Source organism: Pogona vitticeps, chromosome 2 (genome assembly GCF_051106095.1).
Source record: "Pogona vitticeps strain Pit_001003342236 chromosome 2, PviZW2.1, whole genome shotgun sequence".
Classification (NCBI taxonomy): domain Eukaryota; kingdom Metazoa; phylum Chordata; class Lepidosauria; order Squamata; family Agamidae; genus Pogona; species Pogona vitticeps.
In genome coordinates this window covers 96,163,932-96,188,503 of record NC_135784.1, presented here as the reverse complement: position 1 = coordinate 96,188,503, position 24,572 = coordinate 96,163,932, and the positions used below count along the sequence as shown (strand labels likewise).

The 24,572-nt window shown below is 40.5% G+C and overlaps 1 protein-coding gene across 2 annotated transcripts in view; it reads left to right on the top strand.

The window, feature by feature from the left end:
- MAML1 (mastermind like transcriptional coactivator 1) overlaps positions 1-19,375 on the top strand; it is a 28,252-nt gene extending 8,877 nt beyond the window's left edge. The window contains exons 2-5 of one of the 2 annotated variants that reach the window (XM_072990076.2): positions 4,586-5,989; positions 7,250-7,507; positions 13,081-13,195; positions 15,187-19,375. In XM_072990076.2, the coding sequence (XP_072846177.2) occupies positions 4,586-5,989; positions 7,250-7,507; positions 13,081-13,195; positions 15,187-16,166 (2,757 nt within the window). In that variant the 3' untranslated portion in view covers positions 16,167-19,375. Of the gene's footprint in view, positions 1-4,582; positions 5,990-7,249; positions 7,508-13,080; positions 13,196-15,186 lie in introns of both variants that reach the window. The other variant, XM_072990075.2, reaches the window with a different exon arrangement.
- Positions 19,376-24,572: the final 5,197 nt, after the last annotated feature.

The following is a 24,572-nucleotide window of genomic DNA, read 5'->3' as shown; positions in this document are numbered from 1 at the left end:
GAGATCCAGAGTTTAAGAGCAGTGACAGAGAAGGCCCTCTCCTGTGTCCCCACCAAATGCACCTGTGAGGGTGATGGGACTGAGAAAGGACTCCAGGGATGGTCTTTAAAACCCCCACAGGCTCACAAAAGGAGATGCAGTCCTTGAGATAGTTTAGATCCAAGCTGTTTAGGACTTTATAGGTCAAAATCAGCACTTTCAGTTGTGCCCAGAAACAAACTAAGCAGAGGTCCCCAACCCCTGGTCTGTGGCCCGGTGCCAGTTCGTGGCCTGAGCTGGACCGGGCTGAGAAGACAGATCTGCCCCAGCCCCGCATGCACTCACCCCTGCACAGCTGATTTGCACATGCACGCGCACTCCAGTGTGCCCGTGCGAGCACCATGCCACCGTTTGCGCATGCACATGAGCGCAAGCACAGCCAGACAAGCGCCACACTGCCATTTGTGCATGTGCACGTGTGTGTGTGCCCGCACAAGCACCGCACTGCCGTTTGCGCATGCATGCAAGCACTCTCGTTTGTTCGAGAGAGAGGCTGCGCTTGTTCACGTGTGCACATGAGCGTGGGGGGTCTATTACAGGGGTCCGCGGGGTGAAAAAGATTGGGGACCCCTGTAATAGATGGTTATGTGATGCCTGTAGCCAGCCCATTGGCAATCTGGCTGCAGCTTTTTGGATTCACTGAAGTTTCCAAACACTTTCCACTTAGAGCAAGATACAGTAATCCAGCTGGTATGTAACTAAGACGTGTCACTGTGGCTAGGTCAGACCTCTCCAGGAATGGGCATAGGTGGCATACTAGTTTTAACTATGGAGAAGCACTCCAGGCCACTGCTGAAACCCTGGCACTCACACTCATATACAGTGCATTATATGATTGTTTATTGTCATAAATTGTTGTTATATTTTAATTGTTTTTATTCCACTTGTTGTGAGCCGCTCAGAGTTGTCAATGACTAGATGGGTGGGATATAAGTATAATAAATAAATAAAATAAATGGAATTGCTGTGGGAGGAAGCAATGGGATTTTTGGATTTCTTCGACTACAGATCCTGTAATTCCCTATTCTGGGAATTCTACCTAATAGACGGGTCTGAATTGGAAGCCTTTGAGTCTTTGCTTCATCCAGTTTTCCTATTCCTGCCTCAGGGCTATCTGGGAGCTTCTTTTCTGAACAAGAAGCCAGGCATCAATGCTAGAGATGGGCATGAACCAACAACACTTTGAACTGTGGTTTGTGCCCATCTCTATTCATTGACTTTGAGATGAGGTCCTTCTCCCAGTTGAGACACATTTAGATGTCTGTCTGTCAGGTAAAAGAATTACTGTAAGGGATTTGTAGTCCAAAGAAATCTGAAAATTACATACTTAATGAAAGGAATATTTCTTGAATTCATCAACATGTGATATAGGAACATTGGAATTGTAGTTTTAGAAGAGGTAGCTGTGTTAATCTGTGTAAACATATCAGACAAAGTCCAAAGAAACAAAGCAAAAAAAAAAAAAACCAAAAGAGAAAAACATGTGGCACCTATTAGAATTGTAGTTGCTGTTACTGTAGATAACCCCAAGGAAATGAAGATGCGTAGTGCAGAGTTCTTGGGCAAATCATGTTCATAGAATCCCATGATATAGACTGTTAGATCTATATGCTGTATAACCTTTCAGTATATTTTTGTTAACTTTAGTAGTGAGAAGAACGATAACCAGAATTTCAGTAATTAAGATGGCAGCAGATTTAATATAACTCAGTTAACAAAACACTTCCCTCCAGCTGAATTTAGTTCATTTTCACTGGTGAAAAAAGGTTTACCTAAGAGAGAGAAAAAATAAAAACAGTAGGCAAATGAAACGCAAGATTGAGAGGAATTGTGTGTCTATGTGTGAAATAGATAAAAGAATACTACTTGAACTTCTAAATTTATTCTTCATAAAAAATTGTAGCCTTGAGTATTTTTGAGTACTTTTGAGTACTTTGAGACTTGTGGTGCTGTAATACATTTATTACTGATTTTTCTTTTTTAATTTGGTACATAGTAGTTCTGGGAGTCTTGCAGGAGCATGGTTCAGAGTAAAAAAAGCTGATTAAGAATTCTAGTTTCAGCGAAGATGAAACAGCTTTTGCTGTGGGGCGGCACAAGGGAGGGCTTTTTCTGCCATAGCACCCCAATTGTGGAATGCCTCCCCTTGAAAGCTTGACTAGCTCTCAACACTGGCATCATTTCTTCATTAAGTTAAGACATATTTACCGGTATGTATTAGAGGCCCTGGAGTTTGAGGCTTTAATATTTTTAATGTTCAAATGTTTTAATTTCATGTTGTTTGATTTTAAATTGTTTTAAATATCTTACGTTTTAAAATTGTGTTATACAGCTTTGTACCCTCCCCTGAGATCCTGTGATATAGGACAGGGTATAAATGTTTTAAATGAAGTAAAATTTTTGTTCCAAATTGATTCAGTCACATTGTAAAATTCCCAGTTATTTATTTATTTATTTATTTTTATTTATTAATGGTGGCATGTTGGGAAATACAAAATACGGGTTTCCATTTTTTTTTGGCTGAATGAGGCAAATTAACTGATAGGTGAAATCAGCTTTGAGGTGGGGTGGAATTTGATTTAATCATGATTTAAATCAAATTGATTTTTATCCACCTTGCTTTGAGGATGTCCTTTCATTGTGCTACTATAATGTTTGCCCTGAATTTAATCTAATACTGTATTCAGATACTTTATGTCAGATTTTGGGACATCTGAAAAGAACTGGTATATAATTTAAATTTATAATTTTATAATTATAATTTGGTTTGTAATTTAAAATGTCAGATGCAGGGGAGGAGTATCAGGAGAGAGGTATCTGGTTGTCTCGTGTGCTCCCAGAGGCATCTGGGGGGCCCCTGTGAGATACAGGGAGCTGGACTAGACGGGCCCTTGGCCTGATCCAGCAGGGCTCTTCTTATGTTCTTAAATCTGGCCCTATGTGAGAAGGTAAAAATTCAAGGGGAGTTCTTTTTATATGTTGAGACGGGCCCAGGTCTAAATGTCTATATTTGGATCTTTCTGTTTCTGCAAATCTCTGAAAACCCAAAACATACACCGCTATTTTCAGTATAAACATGCTGAAGAGGGAATTATTGATTTGTTTGTTACACTTTATAAACTGCCCAACTAACAACTGCCCTCTAGTTGGTTTACAAACATTAAAAAGCAGTAAAATCAAAACATAACCAAAACAAGGCAGTCTTCTAAGTCAATATCTAACTTTTAAAATTTGAGAACATTGAGAGTCAACGGTAAAAGTTCAATAGGAAAAGTAATATGTTTTAAAAGGAATGCATGTTAGAAGACTTTGCTTAATCTCTAAATATATCTAGTGAGAACACCAGGCAGCCTCCCTAGAGGAGACATTGCACAGATGAACTCTTGCTGACCAAGCTCTTTCCCTGGTAGCTGCTCATTGCACCGTTGTGGGCAGCGGAAGCCAGAGAAGAGCCTCGGAAGATGTTATTAATAACTGGCAGAAATATATAGAGGGAGGCACTGTCTCTGGTAGAGCTGTCTTAAGCACTTGTTTTATTTATTTGTTTCAGTTTTAGGCTGTGAGAATAACGACTGCTTTTGATAAAAAAGAAGCATAGAAAGAAGTACAATTTGCATTGTGATGACATCTCACCTTTTCCAGGTGAGGTGTAATCACACCTCACTTTAAAAAGAAAATGCGATTGAATGGAACTTAATTTCTTCTTTTATAAAGTTTTTTTCTTGTTCAGGTGAGAAGAGATATTCAGGTATGAATTATTTTGTGTAAATATTGGTTCTAAAAATATAATCTAACAATAAGTAAGTTGATTGATTTTCTTGGGAATGCAGTGCAGTTTGTTACGTGACCAGGCTGAATCACAGTGATTCAAAAAATTTGCATATCGAATATGTATTGCAACTGTTCCCTCTGCAAGAAGATTGGCTTTGCTGTATAGGCCTTTTGCGCTAGAAGAGAAGTCATGAATACAGCTGTTGTAATGCTGCCTTTATTTACATACTGGCCAGTGCTATGTGCAGTGTTCTCTCTTTATCTCAACTAACATTAGTCCTATAAGGTCATTATTTAAGTGCTAAAAATATATTTTTATATCTATTTTCTCTGAGGAGGTGTTCCAGTGGTCACCTATTAAAAGGGTTGATCAGATCCAAAACGGCATTAGCAATGCTGCAAGCTCAGATGTCCCCTTTGTGTTTATGGGAACATATAATATACTCCACAGCAATAGGAGGCAAATTTCAGGCAAGCAGTATAGAAAGACATACAGATGATTTTTTTGACTTCTGGGGGGGGGGGGAATCGAAAGGTTTTAGATGGGAAGAGGAGGGGGAAGGGAATGTGTATCTCAATTTTCAATTCTTTCCCAGGCCTTATGTGTTTAGTTTAGAATTTTAGTTTTCTCAAACATTTAAATATGTTTTTTTTAAAAATTTACAGTATATGGTAAAAGCTATTATCTTTGGCAGAGTGATTGCTAACTGTGAAAACCAAGATGGTCATATTGTGTGGGGCATAAAGCTAATTTAGAATTGTTTCTCTTTAGCAGCTTCATGAAACAGTTAAAAGGAAGCTTGATAGTTCGGTGTCACCTCAGAATGACGACCAGCAGAATGGCTACGGGGACATGTTTTCTGTGCCCAAGAAATTGCGTCATGATGATAATCTTGGTGGGCTGACCAGCTCCTCCAATGGAATTCCTCCTGTATCACCCCTGCACCAGCTTGATAGCAAACCTTCCAGCGGAGACACTTTACAGCTTAATGGAAAACATTCCATGGGGCTAGAAGGCATCAACAAAAAGTGTCTACCAGACTCCAGCCTTCAGTTGAATGGAAGCAATGATGCTGATGATTCATTTGCTTTGGTTATTAACAAGGATCTCAAACAAGAACCACCAGATGATCTACCTTGTATGATCACGGGACCAGGAAGTTCTATATCTCAGAATAATTTGATGTCTGATCTTAACCTTAATGAGCAAGAGTGGAAGGAGCTCATTGATGAACTTAATAGATCAGTGCCTGATGAAGACATGAAAGATCTATTTACTGAAGACTTTGAGGAAAAGAAGGATGTTGATTCTTCAAATTCAGCTGCACAGACTCCATTACCACAAGACATCATTATAAAGACTGAATTTTCTTCAGCAGATTTTGAACAAGAGCAGATGGGATCTCCACAGGTCAGGTCATCTTCTGCTGGCACAACATTCATTGCTACTTCCTCTGTTCCAGTTAGTGCTGCTTCTCCAGCCGTTAGTAATTCTCAAACAATGTTTCAGAGTTCCAGCCAGCCAGTAAGTGAAAATCCCAACCAGTCCATGATGCAACCATCCAGCCAGTCTCCGAATGTACAAAGGCCTCTACCTACTTCATTGTTATCTGGACAAAATACAGGGGGTGCCAAAGAGATGTCCTCGGCTAAACAACTCCAGCAGATAGCTGCCAAGCAGAAGAGAGATCAGTTGTTACAGAATCAACAGCAGGTCCACCAACCCAACCAGATTTCTAGCTGGCAGCAGTCTGGGTCTTCTCACAGTCCATTAGCTGTTCCCTACACTATGGAAAATCCCACTAGCCCTTCAGTTTACCAACAGGACTTCAGTAACCAGAAACTCATAATGCCCAGTATACCAAACAAGAGTTCTCCAAGGGCTGGAAATAGTTATCATGGTGGGTCTATGTTGAGCCATCAGCCAAACAGCTTGAACCAGAACCCTGTGTCTAGTCAAAGTTCTGTGCTAGACTATGGGAATACAAAGCCGCTTTCGCATTACAAAGAATGTGGACAAGGAGTTACAATACCAGGACAGAACAAATCCCCCATGATAGCATATATGCAGCAGCGGCAGCAACCCACTTTGCCTCATATGAATGATGAGCAGAATGGGATGTTTGCATTGAAGAAATCTGGAAGTATTGCTTACAGGCCTCTAGTACCTCACAGCCAGGTAAGTGCTTCTAGAAGCAGTTTGGCTATAGCAAGCAAGAATGATTGAATAAGTGGTGTGTATAGGCATACTGGTAAGGTTTATATGGTAGGGCTTATTGTAAAGAAGTGACTACTAGCACCAGGGTTTCATTACCAAAGCAGTCTGTTTTTCCTGCTTCCTTTGAAAACATGCCCTCATGGTTTGTAAACCCTGATGTAATGTACTCATTGGTTAGACACCTTTTCTGAGTTGAACTACAGTGGACCCTTGACTTACGGAAGTAATCCGTATTGGAACAGTGGCTGCAGGTCAAAAAGTCTGTAGGTCAAGTCTCCATTGAGCTACAGTGCACTGAAAACCGATTAATCCCGTAACAGGCTGTTTTTGTTCCATTTTGGGTTTTTTCTGGTCTGTAAGTCAATTCTCAGGCTGCAAGTCAAACCTACATTTTGTGGCCAGAGAAGTCTGTAACTCAAAAAGTCTGTAAGTCAAGCCATCTGTAAGTCAAGGGTCCACTGTATTTGCTTTCTTCTGTTTGAATTTACCTGCCTAGAGCTGAAGGGATTTGGAGATCTTATTACTTGTGTGGAAGATTTACGATAGTTGGCAGTTTGAAAGTCATCTCAACTGCATAGAGACACCGTGGATGTGTCCAAACACTTTGTCTCTTACTGCATTCTCATTTATGATTTCATGTAGAGTTTCATTAGTCACCTTCTTCCTGTTTGTTGGGGTGACAGAGACCTGTAATAAATGAGAGAATTTGAGGAATACACATCTTCTTTCCACCCCTTACTTGAACATACACATCTGTCACTGTGCTTCTGCTTTTGGTCTGTAGTTGTCCCTGGAAGACATGTTATAATTCTATTCAGTCCCCTTTACTAAATATTCTGGGATATGGTTTTCACATTGAGTCATCTTGAAATTACTGCTGGATGGTAGTTGTTCCACATAGTCAGGTGTTTCATAGGCCACCTAGAAAGCTGCCTTATACTTGCTTTTTCTAGCCCAGTATTATTGATACTGACTGGCAGTGGCTGTCCAGGGTTTGAGGCAGGATTCTTTTCCATCCATGAAGAAGCTGGGGATTGAACCTGCAACCTGCAGATGGAACATGTATTCTGCTACCAATCCACAATACCTTGTTTTCATCTTCCGTGGCCCACTTCAGTCAGAATGATGCTGTGAAAGAACTGTGACATTATGAAGTTCTATATTCCAAGGTCTGGTGTTCTTTTGGTAAATGAAGTCTAACCAATGTCTTTGTCTTTGTAGGATCAGAACCCTTCTGCTGGTGTTCCTCGTGCTGCTGTTTCTGTTCCTGGTCCTGGTGTGAATGCACAGCCTTCGAACGTTTCCATGGCAGGTAACCATGGGAGCCCAGCCTATCTCAACAGCCAACAGCAAGCAGCTGTAATGAAACAGCACCAAATATTGCTAGATCAGCAGAAGCAGAGGGAGCAACAACAAAAGCATTTGTTAATGGAACAACAGAAACAGTTTCTGATGGGGCAGAGGCAGCTTCTTGAACAGGTAATAGACCTCAGAATGCAAAAACACACCATATTTTTCTGTGTATAAGACACTACTTTTTCCTAAAATCATTACACTAAAAATTGAGGGGCATCTTACACATGAAAGTAAGCTGAGAACATGGAGAGAACAAAATGGCCTGTACCTTGCCTTTGTAAACAGGTTTCCTTCAGTCACGAGGCTTAGCTTCCCTACAGTCACATGCCTTATTGAAGTGATGTCAGCTGATGCTGAACAAACCCATTGGAACACACCTCGTAGGCTCAGATGCAACAGGGACTTGTAATGTCTGTTGTTCAGAGCCCAGAGGCTGAATTCTCAAAACTAAGTTTTCTTAATTTGGGGGTTAGAAAAGTGTGTGTGTGTGTGTGTGTGTGTGTGGGTCTTATAAACAGGAAAATATGGTACTTCTTGTGTCCTGTCTTACTGCTTTGATGGACTTGCACGGCTTGTTACATGATATTAAATATTGACTAAATCCTAAAGTAGGCACATTGAATCAACAGGCATGTAGTGAATCAACTTTGAATCAATGGAACTTACAGAGAAGTTGACTCACCAGATTCCCATGGATTCTACTCTATTGTGACTTACTATGTTAAGCAGCAGGATTTCAGCCACTGTTGCTAAAGTGAAGTTGCAGCTTGTTCTCTCCACAAGGCCTCCCCACTCATCCCAACAGGATAGAAGAAAAGGATTGCATTTGCACAGGGAGGAAAAGAAAAAACATTCCCACTCATTATTTATGACCAAAAGTAGCTAGTCATTTCTTCTCTTTCCAGAGTTCAGAGGTGAATGTGGATCCTTGTGAATGCTAAATCAGCCCCTTCATTGTAAAAGAGGGGACATGGCAGCTCATCAAGGGGGCTTACAGTTGTCCAGTGAGGATCGAGTGGTCTCAGTGGTGACATAATACTGATGAAAGGGAGAAATAAAACATCGGGCTTTCTGTTTAGTGTATGTGTGTGTGTGTTGCATTGAATATTGTGGAAGAAAGCATGACTGTCTGGAGGAATCCACAGGAATACCCCACACTGTGACATTTTCTAGCAAGCTCCATTTGTGTTCCCTGATTTTCCAGAGAACAGGGAGAGTCAGTTGCTGTTTAGAGACGTTGGTGGAGGTAAACAGGAGACATGAGAAGTGATCAAGGCTCTCCCTGGATGTCTTCCTTCCATCCCCTCCCTGCTGTTCTGTTTCTAGGCAGAAGAGCCTTCAGAATTCATAGCAAACAGTGCCAGGTTACTGTCTTGTGGGAAGCATAATTCCTTGTGAGATAATAAATCTCATTTCAGTTTGAAGCAGTTAAACAACTGGTGGGAATGAATGAACCTTTCACAATCTTATAGAAGAGAGACATTCCTGCCTTAGTAGTTAAGAATTTATGGAATAATGTATAAGTTTAAATTTTGATGCTGGTAAAATGCCATGAAGAATTTTATAGAAAATGTGTGCTGTATTGTGAAGCAAACATCTGTAGTGGACTTCAGTTTCTGAGGTGACAGTGAGAAGATGCAGGCTGAAAGTAAGTTGCAGCTGTCAGTGGCAATTACAGAGGAATTGACTCATCAAACCCCCCCCCCACTGATTTAATGGGCCCACTTCAGTTGCTATTACTAGATTTCAGCCAACATGAACCGTTCTTTTTTTGCTACTAATGTTTAGATGTGATCAAATCTAGAGGTAATTCTTAAACATGTTGATGTTTCCCCAGCAGTTGCACAGGCAAAGCTCAGTTGTGTACATTTACTGATGAGTAATGTCAGTGACACAGTATTCTCGTCTGCAGATCATAGCTTAATAACATGCAAGACATTTAAGTTTAAATCCTTCAGTAGTCTCCTGTTTTCAGTCACTGATTGGAGATACCAGGAGAAGAAACTGATAGCTGGCTGGGGAACTCCTGCAGGCTGTATTGGGCTCCTAGCTAGGAGATTGCCTATCCCTGAAAATATGGAAATACTACTGCATAGAAGAGAGACATTATTGGGTGGCCCAAGACTGAATACTGTATTTTAGACTTAAATTTGGGGATAGGGTTGGACTGAAAGTTTCATAATGTGAGTGTTTAGGGTTTCATTCTTCAGACAAAGGCTAGACGAATCTCTGGTGGAGTCATTCGAGAATTTCTTCATTGAGCAGAGAGTTGCATGCTGTTTGGTTCGATAGTATGTCTCTGAGAAGAATCCCCTGTTAAATGGAATCTAGAAAGTTATTGCTGATTTGTGCATGAGACGATGCATGTACAATGCTTGTTAGCAATTTAAAGGAAATTCACTCTGTTTTGGTGTGTCAAAGAGGTTCTGGCTGGCAGTTAATGTGCTTGAAGACTAAAACTAGAGGACAAAAGAGAGATCTGTTTTATAGTAATCATAGGTGCTGTTCAAATGCTGTCTTAAAATTAAGCTTGCATACAGTATGTGCTCCTTTTTCTTTCTTTCTTTTTCCTGTGAAGAGACAGCTTTTTCTAACAGCTTTGCTCAGGCATGGCCGGCTCTGCTTTCCTCCCTCCCTCCGTCCGGACTGGCTGCCTGCCTGCCTGCCTTCCTCCCTGGCCACAGCGGCCCCGCATCACTCACAGCGGCGGCGGTGGCTCCTCCTGAAGTGCAACCAGCATATAAGACAACCCCCCCCCACATGGAGGCATGTTTTTCAGGGCAAAAAAAGTTGTCTTATACGCCGGCAAATATGGTACTCAGGATTGATTTCCTTCAGAATGGATAGGTTTGTTCACCTTGCAGTCCAGGGGACTCTCGCGATCCTCCTCCAACACCACAATTAAAAAGCATCAATTCTTCGGCGGTCAGCCTTCTTTATGGTCCAGCTCTCACTTCCATACATCGTTACTGGAAAAACCATAGCTTTGACTATGCCAGCCTTTGTCAGCAAGGTCATGTCTCTGCATTTTAAGATGCTATATAGGTTTGTCATCGCTTTCCTCCCAAGAAGCAGGATATTTTAATTTTGTCACTGCTGTCACAATCTGCAGTGATCATTGAGCCCAAGAAGGTAAAATCTGTCACTGCCTCCATATCTTCCCCTTCTATTTGCCAGGAGGTGATGGGACCAGTGGCCATGATCTTAGTTTTTCTGATTTTGAGTTTCAGACCATTTTTGGTGCTCTCTTTCCCCCTCATTACGAGGTTCTTTAATTCCTCCTCACTTTCTGCCATCAGAGTGGTATCATCTGCATATCTGAGGTTGTTGATATTTCTTCCGGCAATCTTAATTCTGGCTCGGGATTCATCCAGTCCAGCCTTTCTTGTGATGTATTCTGCATATGTTAAATAAGGAGGGAGACAATTTTGAACCAATCATTTGTTCCATATCCAGTTCTAACTGTTGCTTCCTGTCCCACGTATAGGTTTCTCAGGAGGTAGATAAGGTGGTCAGGCACTCCCATTTCTTTAAGAACTTGCCAGAGTTTGTTGTGGTCCACACAGTCAAAGGCTTCTGCATAGCAGAAGTAGATGTTTTTCTGGAAATCTCTGGCTTTCTCCATATTCCAGTGCATGTTAGCAATTTGGTCTCTGGTTCCTCTGCACCTTTGAAATCCAGCTTGTACTTCTGGGAGTTCTCGGTCCATATACTGCTGAAGCCTACCTTGTAGGATTTTGAGTATAACCTTGCTAGCGTGTGAAATGAGTGCAGTTCTACTGTAGTTGGAGCATTCTTTGGCACTGCCCTTCTTTGGGATTGGGATGTAGACTGATCTTTTCCAATCCTCTGGCCACTGCTGAGTTTTCCCAATTTGCCAGCATATTGAATGTAGCACCTTAACAGCCTCATCTTTTAAGATTTTAAATTGTTCAACTGGAATGCCATTACCTTCCCTGGCCTTGTTAGCCATTCTTTCTAAGGCCCACTTGACTTCGTAGACATGGTCTAGAGGGGCGGGGTAAAAATCCAATAAATAAATAAATTTGCTCTCCAGGATGTCTAGCTCAAGGTCAGCAATATATGGGTTGTCTGGGACATCCAGATCTTTCTGGTATAATTCCTCTATGTATTCTTGCCACCTCTTCTTGATGTCTTATGCTTCTGTTAGATTCCCTACGATTTTTGTCCTGTATCATGTCCATCTTGCACAAAATGTTCCTTTAATATCTCTAATTTTCTTGAACAGATCTCTGGTTTTTCCCTTTCTATTCTTTTCCTCTATTTCTTTGCAGTTCATTTAAGAAGGCCCTCTTCTCTCTCCTTGCTGTTCTTGGAAATAAGCATTCAATCTTTCTGTAACTTTCCTTATCTCCCTTGCATTTTGTTTCCCTTCTCCTCTCTGCTATTTGTAAGGCTTCGTTGGACAGCCTCTTTGCTTTCTTGCATTTCCTTTTCTTTGGGATGTTTTTTGTTGCTGCCTCCTCTACAATGTTACGAGCCTCCATCCGTAGTTCTTCAGGCACCCTGTCCACAAATCTAGTTCCTTAAATCTGTTCTTCACTTCCACTGTGTATTCATAAGGGATTTGATTTAGATTATACCTGACTAGCCCAGAGTGTAGTCCCGCTATAACTTTACTATATATATATTTTCACAATCCATATATTTCACAATCACCTTGTGCAGATTGTCTCCATCTATAATACTGTGGTTCCCTGAAAATAAGACAGGGTCTTATATTAATTTTTGATCAAAAAACGCATTAGGGCTTATTTTCAGGGTTTGTTTTATTTTTTTCATGTACAACAATCTGCATTTATTCAAATACATTCATCTTCTGGTTGCTGCACAAAGAGTCCCTGGTGGAGGGTGGGGTTTCACTTCACTGGGGCTTATTTTGGGGATAGGGCTTATATTACGACCATCCTAAAAAATCATACTAGGGTGTATTTTCAGATTAGGTCTTATTTTCGGGGAAACAGTAATCTTTGATTCACTAACACTTCCAAGTAGCTAAATCCTGTTACTTTGTTACACATGCAGAAGGCAACCAATGTGACATTCACTAGCTTCTAGCTGGCATTTCACAAGCTGCTGCTGGGATTCTCAAGTGCCTGCCAAACTAGCAGGAATCTTTGTGCTCTGGGGAGTGGGGTGGGGGCAGATTGCCTACCTTTCCTCTGTTTTAGGAGATGGGCCATAAATTCCAAACTGTGAGCTGGGAAGTTGCTTAAAAACAACTTATATACTGCAGCTCTGTCCATCTCAGAAGCGAACCTGGCCTCAACAGCATCAGCCATGTGGATTTGGGACATTAGTAATAGCATGTAAATTGGAATTAACCCCCAGGCACTTGATGCACAGCCTTGAAGAAGATGTTTTATCATCAAAACCTCGTCGTTTGTTTTCTGTGTTTTTAAAAATTCTTCATGATCAATTAAAGCTATCACCGGTTGGTGTATTAGGACTGATTTAGGAGTATCTGTTTATTACTGATTGCAGACCACAATTATATTCTTACTGTTTTCCTATCCTGCCTGTGGTAAAAGTAGTACAAGCATAAAATACCATTCTCTCAGTGATTTGGATGATGATTCATGAAGCAGTAATGTTTCCAACCATTGCTTTGTACACCAAGATACTCTGATGAAATGTAGATGGCTGCTAATAACCTTATATCTTCCCTATTGTAGGAAAAGCAAAGGCACCATCAGGAACAACAGCTGCAAAGGCATCTGACTCGACCACCCCCTCAGTATCAAGATCAGGCACAGAATCCATACCAACAGCAGGTTGGACAGTTCACAGGTAAAGGAGACACTGGGAGTGACCTACAATTATTCCATGGGAGGGAATGGAAATGTTCTACAGAAAGAGTCCTGTCCTCTGAAGATGCCGGCCACAGAGACTGGCGAAACGTTAGGAAGAACAACCTTCAGAACACGGCCAAAGAGCCCGAAAAAACCACAACAACCGTTCTACAGATTCTTTCAGTTTAGTCATTAGTTACTTTTTACATGCACTTTTGCAGGTAGAATTTGTATCCTGCTTGTAACAAATCTTGGGTTTGTTAAAAAAAAAAATCTGCATCCATGGAAGCCACTTCTAGTCTGATGTACATTGGATTGTGGATATTACTGCCAAACTCTGCTAAAAAGAAATGAATACTGATTTTTCTCTCTCTTGTTATTGAGTTTCATTCAAGACAGTTTGTGTAGGTCCCAGCAACAAAATGTACAAGCAGTGGTTGTGAAAGAGGGTTGGGTCCTCCTTGCATCTGAGAATGCGGGTAGCAGCCTATCCAAGCTGATGATAAAATAAATTTGTTAGGGTTAAAAGTACTACATGACTATTTCTTATACAACCCCTAGGTGGCAATCTTGAGCCTGCCCCTGCACCATATAGCCTAATAATATAAACAAAACCTGTACTGATTATCTTACTAAATACAAATGCCGACTAATAATTTACTTATATGCTTTTCTATATACAGGTCATAAAATATCAGTCATCTATACAAATTAAATATTTGTGATATTCAAAAATATATACAGCCACAGGGATGCCTAAAAGATTATCTCACGTGTGTTTATAATATATATTAGCCTTGAAAATATTTAAAGACAGGTGCAAACTAATTACTGGCAAAAGTTTTCTCTCCGGGAAGCCTATCTAGACTGAAGTTTGTGAGTATATAATAATCATAATAGCAACGATTTGATTGAATCCCTTTATTAATAAAGTGCATGGAATGTGAATATTGTTTATGCTTTAGATTACTTGTTGGTAATACTGAGCCCTAGTGCTTTGATAAAAGAAATGGAAATCAAGTTAATATACAAGCATCTTGGTCAGCAGCAACAGACAATTTATTACCAAGAAACAAGGACAGTTTGTTGTCAAAGCAAACTAGATTCTGAAGAGAAGCAGTGAGGATTTTGAGAAAACTCTCAAGGAAATGTTGAGCATAACAGGATATAGACTATACAAATTAGGCACTTCAAGGAATGAATTTAGCACTTTGTCAGAATGTATATTCAGCTTCCCAGCAGATGGTTATCTGTCAATGAAAGAATTGTACAGTATATATTATAAACACGTGAGATAATCTTTCAGGCATCCCTGTGGTTGTATATATTTTTGAATATCACAAATATTTATTTTGTATAGATGACTGGTATTTTATAACATGTATATCTAAAAGCATATAAATTATTAGTGGGTGTGTTTAGTAAGATAACACAGGTTTTGTTTATATTATTAGGCTTTCAGTGCAATGTGTTTCTCTTGTTTTTTTAGGTAACTGTACCATAGTGCAGGTACCCAAAATCCAACATGAATCAATTTTATGTAGTCATGTAGTCAATTTTATTCAACAGTTTTTATTCCTGTACTTTGTAATCTTCTGAGGCATGGATTTATTCACATGGGAGATTTTTCAGTGGCACAGATCAGATGACTAAAGAAAAGGCATGTTCAGAGAGAAGTTGCATTTACCAAATTTTTGGCAGTCCTCACCCACCCACCCAACCTACCATGTTCAGGCCAGGCCTGTAGTATATTCAGGACAAGCCTTTTTAGGGGTTCTGTGGAGGTGGAGAGAAGGGTCCCATAAAGCAATTTTCTACTAGCCCTTCCCAGCTATACATCTCAAGACTCAAACTAGTATATACAAAATATGTCTATGAAATGTTCCAATATTGTAATGATATATGTTATGTTACTCCTCAGCTAATGACAGGTGTTGAGTTACTTCTTGGATAAACACTAACAATGAATATCTCTTTCTTCTGCTACAGGCTCATCTCCAGCAATTGCAGGAGTAAACAACTTAGGCCAGTCCAACTCCAGTAGCCCACGCATGTTTTCTCAGACCCAGAATATGATCCAGATTGGAACAGGGCACAGTTCTGTCTCAGCAAGTAGCAATCAACAGGATCGTGGAGTAACACAGTATGCTGGCTTACAGAATATTCAGCGAGGTAGTTTGTACAATATGGCATCTGGTATGACACAAATGGTCCCCCAGCACACAAATCCCAGTGCCAGTGGACAACCGCAGATGCAGAGACAACCCAGTTTGGCTCCTGGGACTCCCCTTGCTGCTGGGTATGGACAAAGCACTCTGGGAAACTCAAGCATCTCTCAGCAACACAGTAAAGGAGGACTGAATCCTACTTTACCCAAACCCCAGATTGCAAGAATGCCAACAGCTATTGGGGGCCAAAATCCATCATGGCAGCATCAAGGCATGTCCAACATGAACAGCCAGGCACAAGGAAATAGTGGTCTGGGAACTTTTACTGCCAGCTCTACTTTCCACATGCAGCCCACTCACCTAAAGTTAACTGGTCAACAGTTTGCTCAGGGGATGCCTCAGGTAAGCCTCAACGCCAGCAGGCCCATGGCCTCCATGAACTCCACTGTTTCTGGACAGATGCTGTCATCCATTGGTGCCCAGCAGAGGAAGAACCCTCCTACCCAGCAGCAGGTCTCGTCACAGCAGGTTTTGCCAGGCTTGAGCCAGGCTGTCCCAGATCTGACTTCTTTCAGCCAGAATCAAAATCAACAAATGCCCAGCAGAGCCAATCTGCACTGTAGTCAAGGTTATCCAGTGAGGACAGCCAGCCAGGAACTGCCTTTCGCTTATAATAGCCCACATGGGGGAAATGGGCTACAGAACTTGACTGGGGAGACAGATCTCATAGACACTTTGTTGAAAAACAGGACTTCAGAAGAATGGATGAATGACTTGGATGAGTTATTAGGGAATCATTGAAATACGGTTTGCCCCCACCTCTCAGTCTTTTTAAATTAAAAAGTATCTTTGGACCAAATACCTGTGGCATTGAAAAGATACACAGGCACTAGTCGGAATGTATTGGAGCTGCTCCCTTCCGGGTCTGATGAGATGAGAAAGATGCACCAGTTTGATAGGAAATAATTTCATTTTTCCCAGTGTGTATGAAACACTGCACATGAGAACAGTCTCAAACAATCTGGTATGTATCCCCAGTAGCCCTCCAGAAATTCCATTTGTAACAGTGTTTTGAATTAGAAGACTTAAAAGTGGATTTGTGCAGTAGTGGTGCAGAAAACAAGCCAGCAAGGAAGACTCCACATATTCAGTGTTAAGGTATTCTTTCCTACAGTTATTACTTGACAAGTTTCTTGATCCTAATTTGTCCTAGTGAAAACTAATGAAAATAGCATCCTATCAACTTTGAGGAAAAAAAAAAGTGCAACCCTTGTTCCTTTGTCAGATCATCTCCAGTTTGGAGGGGATAATTTTCTAGTCACCAGTGATACATGTGCCTGCATTCTCAGCAAACAAGATGTGAGAGTTCACAATTAATAGCTAATGGTTTTTTTATGCTGGAATTGTCCAATATTAAAACAGTTTCCAGCATAGGTTCCTCTAGACCTAAAGTGAGCACCTCAGTCTTAATTGGCTTATAACTTACTAAGCTAAATAATTTGCACTGTTGTGGGGGGGAGACTGAGCTCTTGGTTTTTAGAGGATTTTTTTAAAATTGGAGAATCAGACTAGAATCAAGTTTGTGCACTTTTTCCATCTCCTTTCCAGCATTTGTTAAATGAGAGAGATGGACAGATTGCAGCTTACTTGTCCTCTTTGTTGCTGAGGGCATGTGTAATAAGCAATCTCCAGGCTGTCACATGCATGCTGTACCAGTAAGAACAGGACGTATTGGCTTTGGTCAGCATATGAAGCAAGCCTTGTGCCTTGGGATTTGTTTGAAACATGGAAAACTTTGCAATAATGGCACAAGGAGCCAGAAGAAGCAGAATACTTTGATAATGTTTGATCTATCGTGAAAGCCCTCTCTCTACCCCTTAGGAAAAAAAGGATGAACTAAATCTCTTTTGATGCAAGTAGACTAATTTCCAGTGAAGCAGATGCTGCTGTTTCCTTGCGGTCCATGAAGCAGCTTTCGTGGATGGTGTAGGTCCGTACTATACAGGGCAAGGAAAAGAGAGCGTTTTTCTTAACATGTTACCAAAAAATTATTCTGCTTGCCAACAAGCCACCTTTTGCCTTAACCTTTAGTTTATAAAGGTAATAAATTTGAAAGTTTTTTAGATGCACAGATACCTCTCAGTTCCCTACTCTGGGTTTTCTTTTGTTCTTTAATGAACAGGACTATTTATCTCCTGTTATAAGGATATTTAGCATCATCATACCTGCAATTGAGAATCAAAGAATTTCTTCACACCAGGCACATTCAGGAGCATTTCTGTGCAAAAAAAGTGAGGAGATGTGAGTTTGGTATGTTTTAGAACTGGGAAGAGTTAAGGGATAAAACAGTTGAATTATGGGAAGGAAATTGTTTTACTGTATCTTCAGTGTTTTTCTCAAATGTGCACTTTGGAAAAGAAAACTGCTTTAACACTACTTTTTATTTAATCTTTTCCCATTTTTTTCCATATATTTGCCACACATGAGCAAGTTTGTACACCATGCTACACAGAGTTTTTTTGATTGTATCTTCTTCATGGACAGTTGGTTGAATGGGGATAAATGATGAAAGCTGCATGTTGCTGGGTGGTTCTACTGTTGAATGTCCGAACTGAAACAAATTGCATTGCTTGTATATTTTAAAAACACCATTTTCTAAGTGGTGATTAATTTAATGAAAGAAACATAGATGTCACTGATGTTGTAGGTAAAATAGATTAGACTTACATTTGTACTAATCTTTTCCACAGGTCAGCAGTTGAGTGAATTTGTTTCATTGAGCTTGGTTTAATTAAGGATTTGGTCCAAGATGAATGTCATCAGGAAAATATTTTAATATTTGTAGCTGCCTTCCCCTCCACCACACACACTTTATTTTATTTTTTAATATTTGGTCAGGGAGATGCTGGGCTAGGGTGGATATAGTTGTAATTGTTTTGTACACTCTTGGGAATTTAGCACCAGTGTGCCTTCCTTTTCTTATTGGAGGTGCTTGGGACCTCATATTTCTTAATTATTTGTTTTCTGCTGATTTCTCCTTGAGGCCCGTTGACAGGTGAAATTGATTCATGGTATTCAATTCTAGATGGATTTTCCAACTAGAATTTGGGTGAAAAGAAAATGTAACACCTTATGTTTCTAATGCTACAGTCAGGTTTTAATGTTCAGTAAGAAGGGAATATGTCTGTGCCTCTTCAGTTACACAGAATATTGTCAACTGTGAGCACATAAAGTGTTAAGCAAATTGGTCTAGAATATTTTTGGAATAGCACCTGTAAAAAAAAATTGCTTTCAACTTGGATGTAAGAACTTCTAAATTATAGCACACAAAGTAGCCATTTGGTTTCTGAAATTATTCAGATCTTTAAAATGTAGCATTGGTGGGACAATATGAACACGCTGTTCAGTGATCAGTAAAACATGGAGGCTGCGTGGGGAAGGCTGAGTGCTGTCCTTCAGCCGCTTATGGCAGTTCAGAAATGAATATATGCACTTGAGCTTTCCAGTTGCTGCAGCTTCAGAGCAATAAGATGTGGCTCTCCTGAGCTTTACCTAGCCTGCTGCCTCGGCTTTATTTATAGACTGTGGTCGTGAACAGGTGACAAGGTGTGAAATCATTACTGTTCAACCTCCACTGCCTTCTGATACCCCCACAACTCCATTGAAAGGGTGCTCTGTTTTCTATTCTACACATTTTCTTTGTGTACATAAATGTTTACAGTTTTATATTAAAGATTGAACAAGAGTTAGATCTTCTGAGTGTATATTTTTTACTTTTTATAGATTTAAAAACTATAATTCTTTATATATATGTTGGGGGTGGTTATGATAAGTTTTACTTGTTTAAATGGTGAACAATTAAAATATGTTGCTAACCTTTTTTGTTCATTGTAATGTGTAAAGAGCCCATTAATCCAGTTTTTCTTTAATTACAATTACTGTGGCACACCAAAAAGAAATCTTTCACTTCTGTTATGTCATTATAAAAAAATAAATATTTTGCTAGTGTATTAGACAAGTGGTTGTGGTTTTTGATACATTGCGTGAACCAAACATACTGTAGTTCCCTGCACTATCTTTGCTCTTGGCTGTGATTTTCCAAATTTGCTTCCCCTTTTGTAAAATATCCATTGAGTTAAGGTTACCGCTTTGAACAAAAATCCTAAGGTTAGATATTAAAAGCTTTTACACTTGATTATATTTCACATCACATTGCTGGGTTTCTTTAATAGAAATTATTGTTGATTAACATAGTTTTACTTTCATACACTTTGGGGCATGTTATACCCAATTCAGAGTTAAGCTCAGGCTTTTTGATTTGTATGGAACGTGTATTTCATTCATGCTTTGCATGTTTTAGAGTATGCTTACAATTTAATGTATGTTGGAGTCCCTTAAGGCTCTTGTGCCATGGTCAGTTTGGTGTAATACCAGGTGTGGGTCAATTGTTTGCTCTCATTTTCATATACCATCTTCCTCTGCTGCCTCCCAAAGAACCCAAATATGTAGGCTGCTGATTTGCATAGTGAGCTCAGAGATCAGAGTGATAGCAGTGAGCTGGGTCACATAGTGAGTACCTTTATCTGCTCTATTTCCTGCTTAAAACTGTAGATTCATTCTTTGCATCAGAACAACAGTACACTGTTTCTGATACCTGCTCAAGTATGAATCGTTGGCCACTATCCCCAGACACATTAACCACAGTTTTAATGCTGACAAAAAGAGTTGGTTGGGGAGAAATAATGTTTTGAGGTCGAAGCAGTTTGTTCGGTCTGTTACAAGTTGTTCGTCGGTTTCAAAATACAATGGTTAAATGTGATTCAACACTGTACTTCAGTATCAAATGTCACTGGAATCAGGACTTTCTTCCCCTTCCCTTCCTGCTGCAATTCTCTGTGATGAAGCAGGAGAGATTACCGACTGCAGCAAGGGGCAGCAGAATCCAGCAGTAGTACTCCATTGGATCCTGGGTGTTCCATTACAAAGCAATATTTAATTAAATATCATATGGAGATTTTAAAAATACGTTTTGTTCCAGATACTTCCTCTATATGTTCCTACAGAGGACCAGGGTGGAGATAATGATTTCTCTAGAAGATTGATCAAGATCAACCGGTAGACCTGTGGGTGATTAACAGTAGAAGACAAGGATTTCTAATTCCCACAACAGCACTAAATCCAGATGTTAAGCCTCAGTTTGTTTGGCATCATTGGTCTGTTACAGGTACTCCCCATCAGGTTTTTATTTGTGCGTTAGTGAAATGATTTGACAGACTTCGTTCTGCTCACTCCTCAATTATACGTCAAAATTGGGAGTCCAGTAGCAATGAAGGTAAGAATGCATTTTAAGCCATATGATTTTAAACACCACAGTGCAAGTTACTAAACTTAACAGCTCAAATCTCTCTTTTTTAATTTAGTAGGTGCTAGTAATTTTAATTGGCATTTCAGAACCCTGCACCAAGCTTTGAGCAGAAACTGCTAGATCCTGTTAACATTAAGAGCAGTTACAACCTGCATGGCCTGTCTTGATCTGTGTATTTGATATTGTCCATGTTTTTTAAAATACCAGGTACGAGTAGTCCTGTTTTTAAAAAAGACAAAATGTAGAGACGTTTTCAATTTGCAACCTTCACAGTTCTAATGGCATTTCAAGATCTAAGCCATATTAAAGGATCTTGGTGTCTTGACTTATAATTTCATAAATGCCATGTCTTATCTATTAGAATCTGTTGTTTAAGGAAACTAAAAACTTGACATGGATGCTAGGTTCGTGTTTTGAAATCTGGGTTATTTTGAGGTTTCTTGGGAGGAAGTGTTTGAAGAAGTTCTTGGAAAGGCTTACACTGTGATGATGACATCAGATCAATACCACAATCCTGTTTTGGTAATGAATGAGTAGGTAACTGCCAATCTTTACACGTACAAATCCAGCGCTTCTCCCTGTACAAAACTCATAGGACTACAATCCTATGCAGATTTACTTGGCAAAAAATCCCACTGAAACATTTGGCCTTTCCAAGAAAATGTAGCTTGAATGTAGCTCATTTCCTTCACTTTCAGCTCACTTTAGCATGAAAAGGAGCAGAAGGATTAAGATCACGAATCTAGCAATTATAATATGGAAAAAAAGCTTTGTATTCATTTCTCCAGAATGAGAAGGGGATGCTATTTGATCAATCTAAAGTTTTGATTAAAATTTAAAGCATTTTAATATGGAGACGTTAACCAGAAACACTAGACGTTCAGAAAAGAAAAATGTATTGAACTACGTTCAGTCGTTTCATTCATTCCATTTATATCCCACCCATCTAATGCCAGGGCACTACTCTGGGCAGCTAGCAATTAAAATACCACAATCCAATGCCACCCACGAATACATCAACAGAGAACCAAGAAACATTAAAAACCCAGGATATGCCCCCAAGAAGAAGGAAAACTGAATGGCAAATCAAAATCAAGCTCAACTCTGCACATTAAGATGTTACAAGGGTAAGATGTTTCCAAAGGCGTCTTTGAACAGTATGGTTTTAATCTGTTTTTGGAAGGACAAGAAGGAGATGGCCTGGCATGTATCTGCAGGTAACGCTTTCCATAGCGTTGCAGTCACCACTGAGGGCCCAGTTCCTAGTAGTAGTTTTCTGAGCCCTTCTTGGGGTAGCCACCTGCAAATGCAACGTTGTGAATTTGGGATGGGAGCATACAGGGAGCTAATGCAGATGTACCAGGATTGTGGAGATATTATTGTATCTTTGTGCTCGTAAGATGAAGCTGGATACTCCGTTTTGCACCTGCTGAAGCTTCCATATCGCCTTCAAAGGCAGCCCCACATAGGGAGCATTGTAGTAGTCAATCTGAGAGATTACCAACTCATGAACCAATGGTGTTAGAGATTTCCTGTCCAGGTAGGGCTACAACTGTGCAATCTGCCATAGATGAAAGAAGGCAGTCCTGGTCACGGCCAAAATTTGCTTCTCCATAGAGTGCACCAGGTCTAGGAGCACACCCAAGTTGTGGACTTGGTCTTTTAGGGACAGTGTTACCGGGCCCAGGCCAGGCAATATAGTGAGCAGGTTCTCCACCCAACTGCATGATATCAGTCTTATTAGAATTCAATTTCAATCTGTTAGCCCTCATCCAGTCCATAACTGAGGCCAGGCATCACTCTAGGTTCTGCACAGCTTCCACTGCTGAAGAGGAAAAGGAGAGATAGAGCTATGTGTCATCAGTATACTGATGACAGCGAATTCCAAATCTCCAGATGACTTGTTCTAGTGGCCTCATATAGATGTTAAAGAGCATTGGGGAGATAATCAACCCCTGTGGGACTCCACAATGGAGAACCCGTGCACACTCTGAACACCACCCTCGAGAACGGACCAGAATCAGAGTAATACAGAGCCTCTCATCCCTAAACCTAAAAGTCTGTCTAGGAGGCTACCATGGTTGACGGTATCAACGGCCACTGAAAGATCCAGGAGGACCAACAAGGTCACACTCCCCTGGTCAGCCTCTAACAGGTCATCGAGCAGAGTGACCAGAACTGTCTTGGTCCCCGATTGAAATGGATCCAGAGCATCACTTTCCTCCAAAAATGCAACTGGTCTGCTACAACCCTCTCTATCAGTTTTCTCAGAAATGGAATGTTGGCAACAGGTCTGGAATTAGTTACATCCTCTGGAGCCAGCAATGTTTTTCAAAATGGGCTGCACTATGTTTTTTTTTTTTTCATATGTAGTGATGTATTAATCATCTGTGTGGCTTAGTCAGCCATTCCTTTCCTGGCAGATAGTTTGTCTTTAGAACTGCTGTTACTCTGAAAATCCTTCCCCATATTATCTTAAATTATGTTTAAATCTATTACTTTTCTCTCTCCCCCATCAACCATAGAGTCATAAAAGGCTTGGGACCTGGCTGTCTAAGGAATCAGCTGCTTGTACCTGTAAAACATTACAATCTTCAGGAGAGGACCAGTGTTTGCTGAAGGGCCTCCTTGAGGAGCACACCAGAGGGGGCCTTTTCTCCTATGTCGCTTCCTGACAATGGAAGGCACTTCCTTCAGAGTTGCAACCAATTCTCATTTGTTTGGAGTTGCAATGCCGCCACCACCTTGTTAACCATCTTAGCCAACATTACTAGATTTGAGACCAACCTAGAGGTAGATAAAACATCTGCGTTGAGGACAATTTCCTTTAACAGGATTCTTCCTCCTGCCTCTCTTAAGCAAGGAGGAAGAATCCTTTTCCTGTAAAGTGGTTTTAATCACTCACCTTGACCATGAGTCCCATCTCTGAAGATTCAATTAGCCAGAAGGAACATTTAATCAGCCAGAAAGGAGCAAGTAGACAGGTGGTAGCTCTCACTGATCTAGAGACCTTGTCTATATGATCAATATCTACACACTGAAAACAGTCCCAGGTGACAGGAAGCGTGCTTGCTAAGGTTCTGTAGGAACTGCCTCTGCATTGGAATCCAAGTCAAGGCTACTCTGGCTGATTTTGTCTGCAACATTCAGCAAACTGCTCAGAGCAAGGAATCAACTGCTCTGGCAATTTATCTCCAGTACCCTCATGAAAAAAGCTGTTTGTATGTCAAAAGAGCACCACCAGTCTACTCTGTGCAGATGTTGTGGTGATAATAATGATAAACTCCATTGCTTTTGCTACCACAGTGTACGTCATAGTTTGCAGCCCGTCTATGATCACATTTGTCCAAGGCTGTTCACCAATGATGCTTTAGCCTCTCTCCTATTTTCATCACTTTCACCTCATTAAAACAGGGATTTGATCTGGCCTTACCAGCTGAAGGGGATGTGTGTTTAGAGAACAGAACAGATTCCCTCATCTCCTATCATTCCTCACCATGAATGGAAGCTACAGTCTAGTGCAGTGGTCCCCAACCTTGGGCCTCCAGATGTTCTTGGACTTCAACTCCCAGAAATCCTGGCCAGCAGAAGTGGTGGTGAAGGCTTCTGGAAGCTATAGTGTAAGAACATCTGGAGGACCAAGGTTGGACACCACTGGTTTAGTGGCTCTTGGAGGGCTGCCTGCCCCATTGCCCTGGCCTAGGTGGATTTTATAACACCCTTGTCTTCCTTTTAATCACCATAATAGAGCAGAAGGAGAGAAAAGACCAAACCAACCTTTGCATGTGGCCCAACCAGATGTTTCTCTTACCCATCCAAAGGTTGCTCGTATGAGAAAGACA